Raw genomic sequence first — 17,407 nt, forward strand, 5'->3', positions numbered from 1 at the left:
CAAACTGCTGATCATTTGCTTAGCACACAAACGATCACTGCATCACTAGGGCTCCTAGGAGAGGCACACATAAGCTTAAATGATCATGTATTGGTAAATGTTGTCAATGAGTGATATATACTTTCTGCTTCTAAATATGTGTGAAGTCGCACAATTTGATGGTAGAAAAAATGTAAACTTTGTAAGTAAATCAGTATAAAATAAATAAATTTTTAAGAAAAAAACCAAACCAAACAAACATAAGTGCCTTAATGTGTCTGCCATTATTCAGACTTCACAATCATCTTAAAACATGCAGATTCTATCCATACCATTATTTTTATCAGAGCGCTGGGGATGGCTATTGACTGGATTGGGTTCTCCATGTGTTGCCCAACGAGTATGAGCTATTCCCAGGTGTACATCAAATTCTATGTCCAAATCCATATCTTGTTGTTCTGAAGAAAATAAAATAACATTTTTTTAATATTAATTATGCTTAGTAAATACTATAAACTATATTTAAATATAATTATTATAATAGAAAGGAGCACTGATGGCCTAGTGGCAGGCAAGAAGCTACACTACAACCCCAAAGGCACCCGGTTCAAACGCCTATCAGCTGCTCCGTAGGAGAAGGATGGGAAATCTCCTCCTGTGCATTTAACTACCTCTGAAAACCTGCTGGAGGGTCAGCTATGGTCAGTTCCAACTCCATGGTACTCAAAGCCTTTGGATATTAGATATGTAAAAAGAAATTCACTTTTTCACAAAAGAAAAAATCTAATAGACCATGGAAAAAACCCAGCAACAACCACAGAAAAAAATCCCGGCTTCCGATGGCTTCACCAGTTTCTACAAAATATTGAGAGAACTATTATCAATCTTAAATCAAATTATTTCTGAAAAAAGAAGGAACATTCTCAGATTCATCCTACAAAGCAAATCGACACCAAAACCACATAAAGACATCATTAAAAAAGAAAACTACAGGAGAGCTCTGGTGGCCTAGTGGTAAGGAGGTGCAACTACAATCCCAGAGGTGCATGGTTTGAATCCACCAGATGCTCTGCCGGGGAAGGAGGGACAATCTCCTCCTGTACCAGTCGGATCTGATTTGATGGTACACTCACAAATATAACAAAATAAAAAAAACCAAAAAACAAAAAACTACAGAGCCATATCACTCATGAACATAGATACAAAAATTCTTAACAGAAAACATGTTAATTATGATGATGATTATACAAAATCAGAAGCTTATATCAATCTGCTGTTACCTGTTTTTCATAAAGAATTCTTTCTTAAAGTATTTTTATTCTAATCTACTTTCAAATTTTTATGTTATTTTCAAACTTCTTATGCAAAAATAATATATATTAGCATAATGTTTTAAACTACATATTGAGAAGGATAACCCCTTTAAGATGTGTGTACTTTTTTTTTTTTAGCCGAATTAACAAAGTTTATTTCGAGTTCGAACCGGGCTCCCGCGTGCTTACACAGCAGCATGCACCCGAGAGCCAAGATGTGTGTACTTTAGGCAACTATTTTGTACCAGGGAAGTAAGAAAGTATTAAAGTAGGAATCAGGTGCTTACCTGATGACATCAGACCTACTAGAAGGTGTAATGTCCAGATGTACTACACACTCAAACAAGGCATTTAGTACAAAATGAAGATAATCACCAAATGGAGGCACTACCAAAACTATCTTTTGTCCTATAGAAAGTCCTTCAGGAATAATAAATAGTTCTGAAGTTATTTCAGGGTAACGGAGCTTACTCTAAAGACAAATGTGCTTCATTTCCTTCTCTGGAGTATAGGATCATTTTTTTTTTTTTAAATTTTTAAATAGCACAACACAGTAATTTATTTCTTACTGGATGTTTTCTGTTAAGTCTTCAGAATAGAGTAAACAAAGGGTAAAAAGGTGAAAAGCTAATAATCAGTGAGAACTCATTTAAACCTTCTAGGCTACTGCCTTCATCTGTGTATGTCATCTTGCTGACAGCAAACAAGAAAGGGTACTTTTATTCATAAAGTGGACTTCAGGAAAAGAAGTTGGCAATCTGCTTGGTGCTTGCTTGGTGTTAGAGGTCGTGGCCCCAGTGTTCCCTGAGCAATTTTCTTCTTCAGTGGGATGGCCTGAAGACACAGGGAGGGTTGACAGTGTATGCTGGAAACTCATGATCATCCAAAATAAAACCCTAGGGACCACCCTCAATAATCCATATGAAGGCCAGACCACAGCAGCAGTTTCTCTCTCCTCACTAAGGAATGGACGGGAAGAAGGAAGCAGCCAGATTTACATGTGGGACCAAGTTTCTTGTCAGACTTCTCCTCCTCCCTTGTATTTTTTCATGTTGAACATAACCTCCCTTCTTCTTCCCTAGAAGATTATCTAAAGAGTCTCTCTGTGCTTCTGAGCCAATGAGTGGCAGGAATCTTAAACTAGTGGGGCTTGGCACCCTATATATAAGTAGAGAACCAAATATAATCCCTGCTTCTTTGTTTTCAGTCATGAAACCTTCCACAGCACGTCTTCGGGTCTTATTCATACTACGAAAACTCTAACTTGGGTCTGCTGGAAATCGCTAGTCTAGGCAGATTTGATCCGTTGAGGCTAAAAATTGAGACATATACCACATAGGGCTGGTTTTGCTGATGCTAAAAAGTTTAGATGAGCATCAATGTCTTCCATTATGACAAAGACTCAGTCACAATTAAAATTAAAACTGAGTTTTGCAAAAGTGCAAAATAACTTTTCATCAACATTCTGTTCTCCACTAAAGAGTAACCCGATCTTCCTCATAAACAAGCAAACCTATAAAACAAAATGTCTTAAAAAGTCATCTGACCCCTGCAGCTCTGACCCCCATCTTCAGGCATTGCACCGCTCCCCCCCAGCCCGGCTCGCGACGCCCCCCCAGCTCTGAATAGGATCATTTTTGAAGCCACAGATAAATTTTAAAACTAGCCCAGACAGTAAGAAAACCCCTTTCTTCTCTCTCTTCAACTTTCAGAACCATTATTCTTACAATAGCACTGGTGTTGTTCTTGTGTACCTTCAAGTAGGAACTGATCCAGAGCAGACCCTCCCATGGGTTTTCAAGGCAGTTAATAGCACTGGAGGAGAATGCCCATACTTCTCCCGCAGAGCAGCTGGCAGCGATGGATTCAAACCACATGCCTTTGGGATTGCACTGCAGCTTCTTACCACTAGGTCACCAGTGCTCCCTTATAACGCATAGCTGGGTGTTAAGTGCTCAGCTATTAAAACCCACTAGCCGCTCTACACAGAAAAAAAAATGTGGCAATTTTCTTTCATAAATACTGATAGGCATGGAAACTCTATAAGGCAGTTTTGCTCTGTTCTATCAGGTTGCTATGAGTCACAAGCAACTTGATGGCAATGGGTACTCTTAAATTACATCCCAAAATTTAGGGAAAAGGTTAATGTGGGAAGGGAAAAAGGAAAGGATAATAAAGAGCAAATGAAGTGTGTTACTGTGAACTTCTTCATCCAATGCCTTAACTTTCCCCTTCTTCTTAATGAGCTGGATTTTGCAGGCATTGGCTTCCCAATCCTTGTCATTGCCTCCATCAACTCCCACACCTAAACAAGCAAGAGACAAAAAGTAAGACAGAAACTGGTTATTATTATTGTGAGGCAAACTCTTTTTTAAAAATTATATTTTCATCTAATGGATTATTTCAACATTTATTGAACACCTATTAGTTTCCAAGAACCAAGACAGATACAAAAGACACAAATAAAAATTATTTCGTTCTTATCCTCAAATTTCTAATAGTCTATTGGGAAGAAAAACAGAAAAAATCATTATAATATAGTCTGATTATAGGTTCTAATAAAAGTACTGCGGCTTGTATAACAGGGAACACTGGTGGCCTTGTGGTAAAAAGCTGCAATCTCTTAAAACCACCAGGTTTGAATCCACCAGCTGTACAGCAGGAAAAAAACGGGTAATCTCCCATGCAATTGACTGTCTCTTAAGAACCTGCTGAAGAGTCAGCTTGTGTAACAGAAAAAAGAAGAAGATAGTCATACATCTCAGAAAGGTCATGAGGAACAAGTATCAGGAAACATGGATCTTGAGCATTATTTACATTCCTAAGGAATTTGGAAAAAGTTGCCATAGAGGTACATGAAAAGTACTGAACAGGGCCAAGCTGAGAAGGGACAAGACAAAAATGTTTTCTTTGAAAACAAGATAGAAAACAAACTGGAGGAGGTGAAACCTGAGAAGGAAACAAGCTGTTAGAAGTTATAGCCATAGTAAAGGAAAACTGAAGAAGGTCTGAACTAAACAGTGGTTGTGTTGTTGTTGTGTGCTGTCAAGTCACAGCTCACCACCTAGTCAGCTGGTGGGTTTTCAGAGGAAGTAAACTGACTCAGAAGAGACTGCCCATCCTTTTTCCCCCAAAGCAGCTGGTGGATTTGAACTGCATGCTTTTAGGATTGCAGTGCAGCTTCTTATTACTAGATCATGAGAGCTCAAGAGGATAGAAGTTAGTGATACTTGGGAATTGAGACAAGCCTGGGATATTGTCTTGGTTGAAAGGCAAAGTAAATGATCACTGATAAAAAGAACATAGAGTAGTGTGAGGACTGAACTATATTCAGATCAGTTCTTAATGGAGAGTTTAAGTTTTAGTCTCTATAAAACAAAATTTGTAGAATTTTAAGTCATCAATATATAGTGTTCAATACATCTGATGGACTCATCCATAAAAATGTCAAAAAAAGGGAGCAGGGTAAGTTTAAAAGAAAATTCAGAGCAAGGAAAGAATTTTTAAGAATGTTAACATTTCTCCCAAAGCAGACAAAAAAGAAATAATCACTATCTTAGGAAGACAGTGTGATGTATTGTCAGAGAAGCAAAGGAAGAAAGAATTTTAAGAACAAAGGGACTGAAACAAAATCCATACATCAAATATAAAAACTATCTCAAGAAGAATCAAAGACCTTGGCATAAAACTTAAAACTATAAAGATCATCAGAGAAAAACTTGGAGCAAACTTAGGAGACCTACTCTATGGCATACATAGACTACTGAAAATACACAATCAACACTGACTTCTACCAAACACATTTACTCTTAATGTTGTTGTTGTTGTTGTTGCTGGGTGTTGCTAAGTTGTTTAAAACACATAGTGACCCTATGAACAAGGGATCTGAACCTGGCCTTATTAAATACCATCCTCCTCATCTCAGATATACTTCTGCCTACTGTTTCAGTCACTGTGTCAATCTCTCTCATTGAAAGTGTCCTTCACGGACCCCTCCACCTTTTCCTGACCCTCCACCTTGTGAAGCATTGATTTTTTTTCCCAAGGACTGGCCCCTCCTAACAATATGCCCAAAATATGTAAGAAAAGTTTCACCATCCTTCTTTTAAGGAACACTTTGGTTATGCATTCTCCAAGACATTGTTTGTTCTTTTGGCATACCGTGGGAGAGTCAATACTCTGACAACACAACACAAAGGGATAGATTCTCCCTGTTATCTTCATTGATTGTCCAACTTTCAGATACATAATGTTGTTGTTGTTGTTATGTGCTGTCAAGTTGCCTGTGACTCAGCAACCCTATGTACAACAGCTGAATCCTGCTCTATCCTAAGCCAACCTCACTGTCTCCAACACACCTACCCCCATTATTGCACTGAGTCAGTCCATCTCATTCAGGGTCTTCCCCTCCTGCACTGCCCCTCCACCCTCCCAAGCATGACATCCCTCTCCAAGGACTGGTCCTTCCTTGCAACATGCCCAAAGTATGTCAGATGAAGCTTCAGAAGCCTTGCCTCCAAGGAGCAGCCTTGGCTTCACTCTCTCCAGGACAAACTTGTTTGTTCTCTTAACAGTCCATAGTATATTCAATAGTCTTTTTCAGCACCACAGCTCAAAGTCATCAATTCTCTATCATCCCCAGTCATTGTCCAACTTTCTGATGTATAGCAAGTAATTGCGAAGACCATGTCCTGGATCAGGCGCACCTTAGTCTCCTGACTTACGTCGTTCTTCGGTACTCTGGAGAGGTAACTGACAGCAAACTTTCCCAATGCAATTAGTCTTTTGACTTCCTGGCTGCTGGTACCAAAAGCATTGATTGTAGAGCCAAGCAAACTAAAGCTGTTTACAATCTCAATCTCTTCACTATGCATCATGATGCTGCTAATTGGCCCAGTGGTGAGAATCTTTGTTTCTTGATGTTGAACTTCAATGCATATTGAAGGCTGTAGTCTTTGCAGCAAATGCTTCAGGTCCTCCTCAGTTTCAGCAAGCAAGATTGTGTTTGTGTCATATGCATAATGCAGGTTATTGATGAATCTTCCTTCAATCCTGATGCCACATTCCTCCTCAAAGAGCCCAGCCCCCTGGATGATCTGTTCTATACACAGGTTGTAAAGGTACGGAAATAGGACACAACCCCAATTTATACCCTTCCCAAATGCAGTGTTTCCTTGCTCTTTTCTGATGACTGCCTCTTGGTCCAAGTCTAGGTTTGGAATAAGCACAATCAAGCATTCTGGGATTCCCATTCTTCTCATAGTTAGCCACAGATTGTTGTGATCCACAGTCAAATGCCTTTGCATAATCAATGAAACATAGACATTCCTGTGGTACTTTCTGCTTTCACCCAAGATCCATCTAATATTAGGTATAATAACCCTAGTACAATGACCTCTTCTTTTTTTTTAATTAATTTAGTTTGTTTATTTTTCATTTCAATGAAATCTACAGAGATTTTGGAATTCCATTCATTCATTGTTGCACCCTTCTCCCCACACAAACCCCCCCCCCCCCTTTGCTCCTCTCCTTGAAAAGCAAAAGAAAAACTCCCTCATTGGTACACAATCCCCCCGCACCACCCCAAACCCCACCCCCTACCCCCAAATATAATCCACTCTGCAACCCTCAATGCGTACTCCTACGATAAAAATAATGCCCTAAAATATAACGACCTCTTCTAAACCCAGCCTGCTTATCTGGCAACTCTGTGTTGATGTATTGTTCCAGTCATTTTTTTATCATTTTCAGCAGAACCTTACTTGCATGTGATATTAATGATAGTGTTTGATAATTTCTGCACTCTGTCAGGTCACCTTTCTTCGGAATGAGAACAAATACAGATCTCTTCCAATCAGTTGGCCAGTTGGTTGTCCTCCAGATTTCTTGGCACAACCTGGTGAGTGTATCCAGAGCAGCATTTGTTTGTTGAAATATGTCAATTGGTATACCGTCAACTCCTGGGGCTTTGTATTTTTGCCAATTCCTTCAGAACAGCTTGAACTTCTTCCTTCATCACCAAAGGCTCTTGTTCATATACTTTAGTCTTTAAACTGACATCATACTCTTTAGCACTCTGGAGAGATGCCTAACAACAGATATTTCCAATGCAGCTTTTAATTTCTTGACTGTTAGTGTATCAAGGGTGTTGATTTGATATCCAAGTATGATAAAACAATTGAAATTTTCAATCTCTCCTCCATCTATCATGATGTTGTTTCCTACTGGCCCAGTGGTGGTGAGTTTTTTTTCTTGAAGTTGAGATGTAATTCATATTGAAAGTTTAGTCTTTGATGCTCTACAGCAAGTGTTTCAAATTCTCCTTGATTTCAGCAAGCAAAACTGTATCATCTACATAATGCAGACTGTTGATGAGTCTTCCTCCAATCTGATGTCACATTCACCTCCATAAAGTCAGTTTCTCAAATGGTATATACACAAATAATCAATGCTAATAATACCTACAAGATATATAATCTTCAAATGCTTAATATCTTTTTTTAAACAGGAATTGAATATACTTGAGAAACAGGTCAAAGGCAGTAATGTCTCTAATGTACAGATGATGAAGTTTAAACTCTTACAATGCTAATGATTTTTCCCAGTTAGACATCTAATTATATGGCAAGTCAGTCCTAAGTTTTATAACAAAATAAATTTTTAAAAAACCAAAAGAATAGTCAATAGCATCCATTAGTGAAAGATGTCTATTATCTCTGGCACTATAAAGCGTGAAGAAAAGAGTAAACAGTAGGTACAAGAAAAGCCTTTGGCTGATGTCTGGGATTTGTATTTTATTAGGGTTCCTTCAACTGTGACTATTAGACATGGAAGACAGAAGTCACTATGTGACTAGCCTCAATAAAAATATTGGCACCACGTCACTCATGATCTTTCCAAGTATATAATACTTCATGTTACTATAACTTGCTTCTGAGCAAATTAAGCACATCTTAACTTGACTCCACCTGGAAGCTTATTCTTGGGTTTTGTTTACTTTGTCCCATCAGGCTTCCCCTTAGTTGACTTTGCTTTCTATCTTTCTGTTGTAAGAACACGAGTCTTCCTAATAAATCCCCTAATCTGAAACTTGTCTTAGGAATTCAAACATAACTAGAAGAGCTGAAGTAAAACATAAAGTTGACACAAACTTTTTGTGTATGTCATTTATTTAAATAGAAGAGTCTGGGGGCACATTTATATGCCAAAAGCATCAACTTCAGAGAGAAGAAGAAGAAGTAAAAGACACAGGAAAGGAAAAAAGAAAATTTACAGCATAAGGACTTAAGCACTTTGTTCTGCCATGAAAATAAAAGAGACAATTTATGCTTTCATAATAACTTTTGTAATCAAGGCAGAATAAGATCTTCATAAGACATAATTATCTATATAACAAGCCTCTTAAACATGATAAAAGACTAAACACTTCCATTACTAAAGAATCTAAACTGTCACTTAAAAATAGAAAAAATTAATTTAGATTCAAGAACCATGCAAAACCTCTAATATTTGTAAAAGGAAATACCAGCAGAATCATATCCTCTGTACTCCAGTCTCTGAAGGCCTTTGATTAGGGTCTCCAAGATTTCACGTCTTGTCCGGGGAACATGGTAGTTTAAATAAGCAAATATACCTGTAAATAAAAAAATATTTAGTAGAAAATTCTGATTGTGTTTTTAAAAGAAAAATCCTCATTGATAACAATTTTATCTAGGGTATAAAACATAGGAAATTTAATTCAATCTTTAAAAAAGAAAGACCTCTTCACTTCAAACTATTTAGAGGCAGTGACCTTTTTTTCAAAGCAATAATTTCAAAAAACACTGGCCATTATTGTAAAAATAGAAAGATAACTAGTAAAACATGGATGGACACCCAAAGGGGAAGGAGTGAGAACAGAGGGGTGAGGATGGGTAGGGGCAAAACCACAGGGTTGCACAATTTGGTGAGTGGAGGGAGCGGATAAAAGAAATGTGAAGAATCCAGCAGGGATCTAAAAAGGTAAAGTAATGAAGGGCATGGACCAGTGGTGATTAATTTTATAAAACATAACGCATGGGAATGATTGTATGAAACACAATGTAAATGAAGAATAATGTGAAACACAATGTATATGAACTTTGCAAGCAAATCAATATAAAAGAAAAATTTTTTAAAAGAAAGAGAAAAAAAGGAAGAGATATTTATAAGGTTAAAAACAATAACAACTCTTTGCTGTCAAGTCAGAATTGACTCAGAGCTGACCCTCCACCGGCTTTCCAAGCATGTAAATCCCAAGTCTGGCCATCTTTCTCCTGCTGAATAGCTGGTGAATACAAACTGCAAGAGAAGTATGGTTTTGGGATTAGTAGCACAGACTTCCTACAGACCACACCACCAGGACAGCCTGATAAGTCACCAGGGCTCCTTTAGAAACATAAAGCTGAGCAATGTCTTCCATCACAGTCATTCAGTCAAGTCAAATTTACCAAAACTTTAACCAATTAACAAATCTATGGTTCATGTCCTAGCAATCTGGCAGCATGTTTAAAGGGAAATATTTTCAGGGGGGTGGGGGGAGAATCTACATGGTGCAAGCAGGTTGACTGTTAAACCATAAGTTCAGTTCTGTAAAAGAAAGACCTGTGAAGTGCATCCATAAAGATTAAATCCAAGAAAATCCTAGTGAGCCGTTATACTCTGCAGCACATGGGTCATCAGGAGTCAGGGTTTGACATAAAGGCAGCAAACATTTTCAGAGATAGACACTTTATGCAACCTAAGAGCCCTACAAAATTAAACAAATACAACAGTTTTTCTTATTTGCACTGATTACACTATCAATAATAACCTTTAGAAATAAATAACTTATATGTATCAATGATGTGAAAAACACTCAAAAGTTGAAAAAATTAATAGGAAAGAAATTTACTAAAATATAGTCATTCTAAAAAGAAAATGCTGGAACCATTTATTCACCAAATACTAGCAAAATGGTCAGGTATTTCCTCCCTCTGGCATTTGAGGGCATCGTCAATGTCTATCAGTTTGGTGTTCCAAGACGCCTGGGGATTCTTCTCTGATTGCTTCAGAGCCACTAATAGTAAATTAGATTCCTTTCCTTTTTAATACTTTTAAAACAGCTGTTTCTCTTCTGGGTCTCCAACTCTTGTCACAGTGTTGCATCATGATTGTTCTGTGTGCAACTGCATCTACCAAATTAAAATTGTAAACCTAGGGAAAGTATCTTACTACCTTCAGAGCATATTGTTAAGAATCAATAAGATTATTAGGCCACAGCAAAAGGATTCTTACAGAATAGAACAAACATATGGCTCAGAAATGAAATTTTTTTAAACTTTTTTTTTTAATTATACTAGTTTATTTACAAAGTTTGGATACACTGTTTTCCAGAACAGATTCTTCTAATTCCCCTCACCTTCTCCATCAAATTGTACAACTCCATAATTAATCCCTCCTCCCCCTGCACATCCTCATCCCTCTGCTTCCACCCTCCCCCACACCCCCCGGATCTTTATACTCATTCTACCATAATGGTTTTGTACAATATTTGCCCTTGAAATATACTTTAAAATTTCTCCCAAAACACCCATTGCCATAAACTCAATTCAACTCTAAATGACCCTATAGCTGTCAGGTGCCATCAAACCAAGTACAACTCATGGCTCACCCTGTACACAATAGACTTCCTATCCTGCCACCCTCACTGTCTCTGACACACTTGAGCCCATTGCTGCAGTCATCTTGTCTATCCATTTCATTGAGGGTCTTTCTTTCAGTGACCCTTACATTTCCAAGCATAATGTCCCTCTCCAATGAATAGCCTCTCCTAATAATACTCCCAAAGTATGAGAGAGGAAGCTTCATCATCTTTGCCTCCAAGAAGCACTCTGGCTGCACTTTCTTCAAGACATAACTGTGTGTTCATGGGATATGCAATACTCTTCTCCAATACTACAACTTAAAGGCATAAATTCAGGGAGCTCTGGTAGCTTAGTGGCAAGAAGCTGCACTGCAATCCCAGAGGCACGCAGTTCAAATCCACCAGATGCTCTGCTGGAGAAGGAGGGGCAATCTCCTCCCGTACCAGTCAGATCCAATTTGATGGTACACATACAAAAAATAAAATTTTTTAAAAAAATAAAAATTAAAGGCATAAATTCTTCTACCATCCTCAATCACCATCCAGTTCTCAAATACATAGCAAGTGACTGACAACATCATAGCCTGAATTTGGTGCACTTTATGGTCCTCAGGCTGACATCTTTGCTCTTCTGTAATTTGGAGAGGTCTCTGACAGCAGACTTGATCAATTGAATATGTCTCCTTATCTCTCGATTGCCCCTACCAAGGGTACTGATTATTAATTCAAGCAAAATAAAATCACTGACAGAAAAAACTGCATTAGAGCATCGAGAAGTCAAAACAAAAGGAAGAGATGCTGAAGTAAAAAAGTTGAACAGAACATTTCAGTGGGCAGCTCAGGAAGACAAAGCAAAGTATTATAACAGAATGTGCTAGAAGAGCTAGAGTCAGAGAATAAAAAGGGAAGAACTCATCTGGCATTTCTCAAGCTGGAAGAAAACTAAAAAACGAGTTTAAGCCAAGAGTGGCAATACTGAGAGATGCTCTGAAAAAGATCTTGAACAGTCCAGGAGGCATCCAAAGAAGACAGAAGGAATACTGATAGGATAGCTGCATGGCTGACTGACAAGAAGAGACACATATTTGTTCCCATCCCCAAAATGGGAACAAAATATGGAAATTATCAAACAATATCATTAATATTAAATGCCAACAAAATATTGCTAAAGATCAGCTGAAAATGGCTGGAACAGTATATTGACAGGGAACTTCTTTAGAAGAGGCTGCAACACCAGGGATTATCATTGCCAATGTAAAATGTATACTTCACCTGTCTAATGGCCATCCGAGTATCTTTGTCTGTGTTCTTTCCATGTCTTTTGCCCATTTTGTAATTGTTATCAGTCTTTTTTTTTTTTGTAGAGGCCCTGTAGGAGTCTATAAACTTCTGATATGAGACCCTTGTCTGAAATGGTATTGCCAAATGTTTTTCCCAGTCAGCAGAGGTATTCTTTTCAGTCTGTTGGAAAATGTTTTTGATGCACACAGAGTTTTAATCTTTAGAAGGTCCCATTCATCAATTTAATCCTCTCCAGATGCTCAAAATCACTGACAACAAGAGAGATACAAATCAAAACCACAATGAGATACTTTCTCACTCCAGCAGCAGTGGCAACATTTAACAGGGCAGCAAGTAATAAATGTTGGAGAGGATGTGGCAAGATAGGAACTTTAATACATTGTTGGTGGGATTGTAAAGTGGTTCAACCAATCTGGAAGGCAGTTTGGCGCTTCCTCAGAAAAGCCTAACACAGAAATTCCCTATGATCCAGCTATTCCACTGCTTGGAATATACTGCAAAAGAATGAGAACTGAGGCACAAACAGAGACTTGCACACCAATGTTCATAGCAGCATTATTCATCACAGAAAGAACATGGAAAAAAGCATAAAATACAAAGATACTTTTCTTCTAAATCAACAGTATTGGGCAAATGCTTGTTAGTGTCACTTACTGAAGGCAAGTTCTTGGAGGTATCATACTTGTAAAGGTAGAGGGTTCATGAAGGAGAGGAAGACCCTAAATGAGATGGGTTAACACAGTGACTCTGACAGTGGCCTAAAGCACAACAGCAATTGTGAGAATGGTGCAGGGTAGTCTGCTCAACAACTCGGAATAACAATTAAGGGTAAGAGGGAAATTGAGGATTACTTATGGATTACTAAATTTCAGGTTTTGACAGTGGAAAAATCTCATTAATTAAGTACAGTTACTCAGTCAATAAATTCTACTGCTGTCAGTTAAGTTCTACATCTATAAAAAGTTGAACCGGCAAAAGCTATGATAGATTTATTTTAAAAGGCGAAAAATAAGGGAGCTCTGGTGGCCTAGTGGCAAGAAGCTGCACTGCAATCCCAGAGGTACAAGGTTCAAATCCACCAGATGCTCTGCTGGAGATGGAGGGGCCATCTCCTCCCGTACCAGTCAGATCTGATTTGATGGCACACACACACAATAATAAAAAGAAATTTAAAAAAAAAAAAGGAGAAAAATACAGAAACTGCTAAGGCTGGTTATAAACAATCAACTATTTCATCAGGCTTGGTTCCCTGGTTTGTTTAAAATCACATTTTCATGACCATAATTAATTGGCTTACTATTGCTTGGAAATGTGTAGGAACAGTGCAAAAGAGGAATACCCTAGATGAGATGTACTGACTTAGTAACTAGGGTTAATGGGGATAGGTGTGTTGGAGACAATGAAATTGGGTCTAGATAGAGCGGGGTTCAGAGCTGTTGTACACTGAGCTACTATAAGTTACAAGCAACTCATACTCATCAACACTTAACAACAACAACAACAACAACAACAACAACACTGCTTTAATGTTTCTGGTCTACCTCCCAGTTCAATACATAGTGACTGAGGTCTTCAAAGCTTGCAAGGGCCATTCAACATACAAAAACAACTGTTTCCTATTCCCCTTGTAAGGAGCTCTAGTGTAATGTATAGCATGGTACACTACTAACCAAAAGATCAGAGGTTTGAATACACCATAAACTCCATGGACTACATCTGAAGAATGTCACAGCTATCCCTAAGCCTAATTAATCTTTGAAAAAACCTGATAATTTACATGTCCTGAAAAGGCAACTAGATTGATCCTGATAATGCCTTGGGGCTGATCACACCCTAACGCATCCTCTTTGGGCTGGTGTCTGATCCTCTCAGATCTACTAATAAAGGCCTGTTTGCTACCTGGGATCAGCTTCTTTCTTCTTTCTCCATTCTTTTTTCTCTCTAACATCATCTAGTCTGTTTCCTCCCTTTAAGATTTATATCTAAGGCAAGGATGGGGAAACGTCATCTCACATACTTTGGTCATGTCGTTTAGGTGGGCCTGTTCCTTGGAAAAAGACATCATACTTGGAAAGTTAGAGGGTCAAGAAAAGAGAGGAAGAACATCAATGAGATGGGCTGACACAGCAACTATAACAATGGATCAAGTATGTCAGACAAGATGAGGATGGTCAAGGTTCAGGATTAGCCGTTGGTAGGGCCACTATGAAACGTAGTCAACTAGATGGCACCGTCTACAACAGCAACAACATGAATCTGACATCAAAAGATACGTTGCCTTGGAAAAATCTGCTGTCAAAAACCTCTCCAAAGTGTTAAAGAGCAAGACTATCAGTTTAAAACACTAATGTGTGCCTTCCTATGCATGTGAAAGTTGGACAAGGAATAAGGACGACAGAAAAATCAATGTCTCTGAACTATGGTGTTGTAGAAGAGTTCTGAGTATCCAAAAGACTGTCAAAGAAAAAGCAAGTCAGTCATGATCAGTTTTAGGCAGAGCCAGATCACTGAGCTTATGTTATTGTAAAAGCATTTTCAGATTAGAAGGCTTAGTCTATGGAATAAAGGAACTGCCAAATATAGCCAGAATGCACAATCTAAAGAGGATAAAATTGATGAATGGGACCTTATAAAGATTAAATATTTGTGCTCATTAAAAACTTTTCCAACAGGGTGAAAAGAGAACCTACTGACTGGGAACAAACACTTGACAATACCATCTCAGACACAGGTCTCATAATGAAAAGTTTACAGAATACTCCTGGACCTCTAGAAGAAAAAGACTGATAACCCAATTACAAAATAAGTAAGAGACATGGAAAGACTTTTTCACAGAGGCACACATTCAGATGGTCAACAGACACATGAAGATATGCTCAAAATCACGGGCTTTAAGAAAGATGCAAATCAAAACCACAACGAAATACCATCAAAACCACATGAGATACCATCTTACCCCAGTAGCAGTGGCAAAGCTTAGCAGGGCAACAGTAATAAATGCTGGAGAGGATGTGGCAAGATAGGAACTCATATATTGTAGGTGTGATTGTAAAATGGTACAACCACTCTGGAAGGCAGTTTGGTGTTTCCTCAGAAAGGTGAACATAAGAATTCCATATGACCCAGCTATTTCACTGCTTGGAATATGTTTGTTGTTGTTGTTATGTGCTGTCGAGTTTGTCCTGTGCCAATCACACTGTCTCCAAAACACCCATCCCGATTACCCCAGTCACTGAATCAATCCACCTCATAGAGGGCCTTCCCCTCCTGCACCGTCCCTCCACCCTCCCAAGCATGATGTCCCTCCCCAAGGACCTGTCCCTCCTTACAATATGTCCAAAGTATGTTAGACAAAGCCTCAGAATCCTTGCCTCCAGGGAGCCACCCGGTTTAACCCTTTCCAGGATGAATCTGTTTGTTTTCCTAGAAGTCCATGGTACCCTCAACACTCTTCTCCAGCACCACAGCTCAAAGGCATCAATTCTCCTTCTATCCTCCCTAGTCACTGTCCAACTTTCTGATGTATAACAAGTGACTGCAAAGACCATGGCCTATATCAGATGCACCTTAATCTCCAGAGAGACACCATTGCTCTTCAGCTGTTAAATGGATGTTAAATGGATCTTAGCCTGGAATATACTCCAAGAAAATGAGAACTGAGACACAAATAGAGATTTGTACACCAATGTTCACTGCAGCATTATTCACCATTGCAAGAACATGGAAACAGCGCAAATGTCTAACCACAAAGGAATGGATTGAGAAATTATGGTACATTCACATAATGGAATACTATGCAGCACGCAGGAGCAATGATCTTGTAAATTACTACCTAACACAGGTGGGACTTGAGAGCATTATGCTGAGTGAACTAACTCAGTCTCATAAAGACAAATACTGTATAAGATCATTATAGTAGACTGAGTACCAGGATCCAAGGAAGGGAGAGCAAGGGTTTAATCATACAGTGCCACAATTTGCTGGGTGAAAGGAAGGGTGGGTAAAGGAAAGGGGAAAGATCTGGTGTGTAAAACAATGTATATGAACTCTGTAAGTAAATCCATATAAAATAAGAAGGGTAAAAAAAGAAAGAAAATAAAAGCATCTTCAGAATACTTCCAAGGTTTAAAAAACATGTAACATTGATTCTAAGACATCATATTTTCTTTCTTCCATTTTTTATTCAAATTATAAATGTACATTTCCCAAACCATGCAATCTAAGAATCTAATCAATGAAATATAGTATTTCATTCTTCAAAATTAAACTTTTACTTTGAAAGAAAAAGCACTTCTATTAAATTTACTCACTAGAGCTCTGGTGGCTTAGTGGTAAGGAGTTGTGCTGTTAACTCAAAGGCGTAAGGTTCAAATCCACCAATTGCTCTACAGGTGAAAAATGAGCAATCTCCTCCCTTGTGATTTACTGCCTCTGAAAACCTGCGAGAGGGTCAGCTATGGGTTCCAACTAAACAATCATAAGAACACTATATACACTATAATTATTAGTGTCATTTTGGGGGCAATCTTCTCCTGTGCAATTAATTGTATTGTCTCTGAAAACCCACTGGAGAGTCAGCTATGACACAATTCCATCTTGATAAGTAACAAAGAACATAGGAGAGTTGAGGAAGCACAAACAGTAGTGGCATTTCCCTGGCATACCTGGCAGAAACCGAAAAGACACAAATAGAAAAATTTTTCAAGATAAAGTAAGGAAAATAGAAGGGAAAAGAGTTTAAGTCATGCCTAAGTAAGAAAGAAAAGAAAAAAAGAGATTCAGTGTATACATTTTACAGACTAGCACTGTTTGGCCCAAGATAGTTCACCAGCAAGTAAAGAGCTGGACTTAATCTGAGAACCTCTTATTGCAGGAAATAACCAGTTACCCAGACAACGTTCACAAGTAAAGCATTCAAAACTCAAAATGGTGTTTATCAGAGCAGAAGTCACAAGAATCAACTGCTTTTTTCAGGTCTTGTTAAGTGTTCTAATAAAATAGTTTTTCTTAAGGGAATTACCAAAGCCTAAAATGTAAGACTCTGTCATCCTTAAGTAACTGGGCCAACATCACTGAATGTCTAGTTTAGGAGTTTCTATCCTCTAAAGTCAGCAAGCATTTTAAAAGATTATGTTATCATATTAACAGAATTTTCTTGGAATAAAATATC

At 38.2% G+C, this 17,407-nt stretch overlaps 1 protein-coding gene across 2 annotated transcripts in view; it reads right to left on the reverse strand.

Annotated features, from left to right (window-relative positions):
* The window catches only part of GFPT1 (glutamine--fructose-6-phosphate transaminase 1), a 54,122-nt gene extending 45,202 nt beyond the window's left edge, over nucleotides 1–8,920 (reverse strand). For both annotated transcript variants that reach the window (XM_006882290.1, XM_006882289.1), the window contains exons 1-3: nucleotides 8,818–8,920; nucleotides 3,490–3,597; nucleotides 312–437 (exon numbers count right to left, since the gene is read on the reverse strand). In XM_006882290.1, coding sequence (XP_006882352.1) covers nucleotides 312–426 — 115 coding nt within the window. In that variant the 5' untranslated portion in view covers nucleotides 427–437; nucleotides 3,490–3,597; nucleotides 8,818–8,920. The remainder of the gene's footprint in view (nucleotides 1–311; nucleotides 438–3,489; nucleotides 3,598–8,817) is intronic.
* Between the last annotated feature and the right edge of the window lie 8,487 nt (nucleotides 8,921–17,407).

This window comes from Elephantulus edwardii, unplaced genomic scaffold (genome assembly GCF_000299155.1).
Source record: "Elephantulus edwardii isolate Elephantulus edwardi_28Jun2011 unplaced genomic scaffold, EleEdw1.0 scaffold00019, whole genome shotgun sequence".
NCBI lineage: Eukaryota > Metazoa > Chordata > Mammalia > Macroscelidea > Macroscelididae > Elephantulus > Elephantulus edwardii.